This window comes from Chenopodium album, chromosome 2, assembly GCF_948465745.1.
Source record: "Chenopodium album chromosome 2, dcCheAlbu1.1, whole genome shotgun sequence".
NCBI classification, from domain to species: domain Eukaryota; kingdom Viridiplantae; phylum Streptophyta; class Magnoliopsida; order Caryophyllales; family Amaranthaceae; genus Chenopodium; species Chenopodium album.
The window spans coordinates 69453336-69458776 of NC_137835.1; the positions used below are offsets into that span (position 1 = coordinate 69453336).

At 36.1% G+C, this 5441-nt stretch overlaps 1 protein-coding gene across 2 annotated transcripts; it reads right to left on the bottom strand.

Moving 5' to 3' along the window:
* Window positions 1–233: 233 nt before the first annotated feature.
* On the bottom strand, window positions 234–5139 carry LOC145600143 (uncharacterized). Of its 2 annotated transcripts, none has more exons than XM_081656051.1 (3): window positions 4965–5139; window positions 2847–3719; window positions 234–2234 (listed from the first exon to the last, which is right to left on the bottom strand). In XM_081656051.1, exons 2-3 carry the CDS (start codon window positions 3586–3588, stop codon window positions 700–702), a joined length of 2277 nt encoding a protein of 758 aa, XP_081512177.1. In that variant the 5' UTR covers window positions 3589–3719; window positions 4965–5139; the 3' UTR covers window positions 234–699. The 2 variants fall into 2 exon arrangements, with proteins under 2 accessions (XP_081512177.1, XP_081512170.1); XM_081656044.1 differs by having other exon boundaries at window positions 234–2243.
* Between the last annotated feature and the right edge of the window lie 302 nt (window positions 5140–5441).

Genomic DNA, 5441 nt, shown 5'->3' on the forward strand with positions numbered 1-5441 from the left:
CACTTGAACTTACAGTAAAGTCTTGGTAGAATTGAACGAGAAAGAGGACGATACATTTACAACCAATTGAAAAGATTATATGAAATTATTTAGTCAAATTACAACTTCTGATGTCTGGATTTCCAAACTACACCTGTGCTTTGAATTAAGATTGATCTTTCAGAATTATGCTTTTAGTATTATAGAAGAGAGAAAGCAAGTGTAACATAATTGTAATATTGTATGCTGTTAGCTGCAATATGAAACTGAGTAAAATAAAATGGCAATGTGAATCAGAAAAGTCTGTAATTGCAAGGGAAACAGCAAAGATTAGCAGCGTAAAAAAATAAAGAATTGCTTTCACGGACAGCTCCCAAAAATTAGTATCTTGAGTTTTACTTTCTGGACTACCCTGAAACTAAATTAGAAGGTTGAACTTTTCGAGTTTCTGTACCTATAAGAAAAAAGACCTGTTTGCCTGTGGTAACTGAAGCTGTACACTACACAATTGATCCCCTCTGGGTCAGTCTCAAAAAAATGATCACGCCATTGATTCCGTTGAGCAAAAAAGTGAAGAAAGAAGACTAGCTACTGCACAAAAACTTCCACAGCAATGTCTCAACTTCCTTCAAATCTTCATCAAAAAAGATTTCTCAACCAATATTATGTTCAGAAAACTACATAAACCAGCATGATGCTTCTGTTTTTATCCAAAGTCTATCAAATTGAAGCACCCACCTGAACACTTACCCCATCTTCCATCTTCCGTGCTTCACTTGTTGCAATGTTACTCCAACTCACTTTTTTTGGATCAGTTACACCAATTCTGGCAATTTTCTCAGTATTTCCCTTCCTCACCTCCTCTGTAACTTCTGTCGTTACCTCTAGTAGTTCCACTGGAGTAGCAGCAGGGTCAAGCTCCCAGCAACCCTTGGGGGCAGTAGGAGATTCTTGACCAGTAAGCAAGAATGAAGGAACTTGATGGGAAAATCTGAACATTTCTTCCCGTGGAATCACCCTGACATGATCCTGATCCATGTATTTGCGGAACACAGTCTTGAAACCAGTAACCTTCACCAGTGGAGTGACTGTTGCTCCTATTTCTGGGTTGTAATCCTCAAGGACTTCCACCATGTCATATTGGTGTATTACCTCATCTGGGGTATGTTCATTCCACTCAGGTGACCAATTCCGGTACAGAGCCCAGACATCTCCCTTACTAGGATATATACGGATTACCCCCCTTGCACCTTTTGTCCACTTTACTCTATGAGAGAAAGAGTTAACACTTTTGTTGAGTTCATACCTACCTACTCTAAAATCGCCATTGGTTTTGTAGAAGCCACAGCCAACCCAGTTTAAGGCCCCAAATTCAGAGGTGCTTTTAGAGTTAAGCCAACTAATGCGCATCTTGAATGGCTTCCTCGAGATCACACTATGAATTATGGCATAGTACCGGGGCATACCATCTTCATTGTCATAAGCAGCCCAAACTTGATTGTCACCAAAAGATTTTTCAGTTCGATCGCTGTCAAAATCATGGAAATCTGGATCTGGAACAGTCATAGACAATGGCACATTCTCATTTGCCTCAGGGTCAATTTCAGAACTGGAGGGTGAAGAGGTCTTGAGGTTTACATCTGTATGCTTTTCTCGTGCAAATATGTCAGACTTGCTTCCAACAGTTCTTGCTCCATTTACATCAAGATTAGCCTGAGTTTTAGAGCTAGATGCTTTCTCTTTTGTTTCTTTTGGACCACATTCCTTGATTAAAGCCTTTAGTTTGACATCCATGTTCTTCCATTCATTCAGCTTTTTGCGAATTTCGTTCTTTGCTTTTTCCATCAACATATTACGAGTCTCAAGCAGTGACAACTCTCTTGAGACATCTGGCAATCTAGTACCAAAGGAAGATACCTTCTCTGTTTGGATGGTACCATTCTGACATCCATTTGGATTCCCAAAGCTAAAAGCTGCGTTTCCCCTTAATAGTACATCATTTTTTGCAGTTCCACTGTCATTCATCTTTTGTTCACTTGACCGTCTTCTTCTTTTAGGCTTTTCACCCTTCCCTGAAGAACAGGCTCCATTAGCTTCACCAGCATTAGCCTTAAAGGCATTGGTTTTACTCTTGATTACTGCCTCCATGGTAGCACTCACTTGTGAAGTTTCATGCACTCTCTTTGAATTCCCACGTGGTATCTGCATACCATTCATGGCTTGTGCAGCTGAGGAAGCTGCTGCTGGCATGCTTCCTGCATTTCCTGAAGTATATTCACAATTGCTAAGTTACTTATTTTCTTAATTTAGGACAAAGACAGAAAGAAAAACTAAAGAACTAGTAACTACAGTTGCCATCAGCTTGGTTTGCCATAGATTAAAGCAAAGATCATACATATTTCATCCAGAAAACAGAACTGAAACTCAACTAACCAAAGGCTAGGAAGACAGAAACAAAAACTAGAGAACTAGTGATTACAGTTAGGCATTTGCTTAATTTACCACAGATAGCAAGAAACATACAAATTTCATACAGAAAATAGAACACCTGAAACTCAACTAAAAAAAAAAAAAAAAAACACAATTTCACATATAGGCAAACTGAGCATTTCTTAATTTTGAGCACCCTTTGCCCATACAAGACAAGATCCTTGATATAGGCGTTGAGTTAATATATATATATATATATATATATATATATATATATATAGAGAGAGAGAGAGAGAGAGAGAGAGAGATGTGGAGTGTGGAAATGTACTAATGTTACAATGAAAACTAAAGATAGAACACTTGCGCAACTCTTGGCATAATAGTTTGGTCTCTCTATGCATTAAATAGTTTAAAGCCAAGCAGAATCATATTCATACCTGAGGCAAAAAGGTAGTTCGAAGTGTCTTGGGGCAACTGAGCAGCCTGTGATGCATTAGAATTTGTCTCCGGAGGTGGGATTTGTATTGCCAGAAAGGGATCCTTGCAGTTGTAGCACTCAAGCTTTTTGTTGAGGTAGAAAAGAACATACTCAAATTGCATTTTGCAACTGGTACACATAGTCCAAAATGTATTACGTTGTGGTGGACGTACTGAATTTAAATGGGGATTTGGGGCATTCTGACTCCTCATATTAAAATTACCATTGTTGGCAGACCGGTGAAGACTGTCACTACCAACTGATTTGGATGGCTTTTTTGGTACAACTTTCTCAAACACCCTTTTTGCACTTCTCTTTTGATCATATACTGTTCTCCTGGCTTTGTCAGACAACAAACTCCAAGCTTCTGAAAGAATTTTAAATGCTCCCTCTGCACCAACTGATTTGTTTTTGTCAGGGTGGAGAGTAAGGGCAAGTTTCCTATACTGTTTTCTCACTGTTTCATCATCACTTGATGGTTCAACACCAAGTACTCCATACCAATCAACTTCCCCATTAATTTTTCGCTCAGCAGAGAGGTAAATGTTTAGAGTTGCCAGCAATGGTTGAAGGCCCTCCAGTCCAGGAAACAAATTATGAGCCTTCATTGCAAATTTCCTAGCTCCCATTACATCCTTTGCCTCAAACTTTTTCTCAGCAATTAGTTTAGCCTTAGCAGCCTCATCTTTGTTACATTCCATTACTACAATCCTCGTATCAACTTTTATAGTTTAGATCCTTCCTCACAATAAAGTCACAAAATCAAAAGACTGACTTCTCCTGATGCTATTGTGTGTATAATAACTAAGTGTTTTCTATCACCAAGAAGTTCCTGTATAAGAGATCATAGCAAAGTTAAAAATTGAAAACTAGATGAGATAAGACATTCTTACCTCTCTATCGCATCAACTAATCACGCACATAGTTGTAAGCATTAATAAAAAAATTAAAAAAAAAAAAAAGAAAAAAGAAAAAAGAAAACAAAAAAACAAGAAAGAAAGAATGGAAACAGCATTCCTCTATAGCGAGAGACAGAAGGCTATTTGGGAGAAAAGGGCCGTGTTACTGGTGTGGTTGATGAATTTGCAAGTGTTCACCAAAGGGTTTAATCTCAAAAAGCGCTACAAGTTAACAGAGCAATACTAACCAACATCATCCAACAAGACAGGCAAAGACAGAGTAGATCAAAAGACTGCAACTCTGCAAGAATATCAAAAACTTTCTACTTCCAAACTTTCACATAACTACCAGGAAAAATTCAGGGAGATCACTGCATCAGCTAGTTTGACATGTATTCAACTCCCAGTTCGGACCCATCATATAGGTCCCTATTCATTGCATAAATGATAAATCACCTAATATCAAAAAATAATTTATTTATTACTTCCAACTAAGTATCAGAAAAAGGCATGACGAACTGATTTCTGCAATCTATTTCTCAATACACAAAACGAAATGAACAATAAGACACTAAAACAACTTAAAACAGCAAATTTCACCATACATTATATTTTAAACTACAATTGAGGCCACAAACAAATTTACCACAAAAATGGATAAGATTACAATGATCCTAGCTATAATCTTCCCTTCCAAAAGAGATTTAGTTCCCCATTGGATCGCCTCGTTAACAGCCTTCACCCTCGACCATTCTTCCTAGCAACTAACTCCTCATCTCACACCTCAAACCCATTAATACTAGATCAGAACACAACAAACTAAGCAAACCCATCTTCCTATAACCATAATTTATGGCCTCAAATACAAAATTCGCAAACACAAACAACAGAAACTTCAACTTTTATCAGCACAAATTACAACAACGAAATCTCACACTAACTCAGCTCAAATTAAACTATACAAAATCAAAATTTTAAACAGACCCTTTAGCGCCAGATCTATAATATTGAAATCCCAGTAAAAGTTTATACTAAAATCACGCAATTATAGCAGAAACAGTAAGCAAAATTTGACTAGCATTGAAGTTCACTAATCAATCAAACCCTAATTACAATTTTAAGATGAAATGAAACAGTAACAAATTAAAAATTAAAAATTAAAATTTTCGATAACTTACCCATATTTAGGAATTTTGATCATCAATGATAAATACCCATTTTTCTCCGAAGTATGTAGATGAAGATCTTATTTTTTTTTCACCGTAAAATTACGACTTCTGAGAAAATACACAAACCCTAAAGAAATTATTTACAGGAATATCCAAAATAATTTTATTAAAATTGGACTCGTGATATTCATTATATTTAAAGGTATTTTGTTAGCCTAAACACATTATTTATTTATGAGATGGGTTAACACCCTAACCATGGTTAAATTTTAACTCGGGTTAATAAATTGCACATGTCAAGTTGGCTAAAAATGTAAAAAAAATAAAAAATAAAAAATAAAAATAAAAAATCACTAAGAATTTTTCTCAATCACAATTTTCTTGCCTTATAAATAATTATAAAATACCTTTTCTCTAATTTTGGAACATAAAGGTCACCCAAAAATTAATAAATAGAAGTATTACATAATTCTGTAAGAGGAAAAA

Bases quoted from the DNA above. Each gene is read 5' to 3' on its own strand.
- LOC145600143 (XM_081656044.1), bottom strand. From the start codon at position 3,588: ATGGAATGTAACAAAGATGAGGCTGCTAAGGCTAAACTAATTGCTGAG. The intron at 2,244-2,846 runs GTATGAATATGA...AATATACTTCAG, and splicing joins GAACTACCTTTTTGCCTCAG to GAAATGCAGGAAGCATGCCA.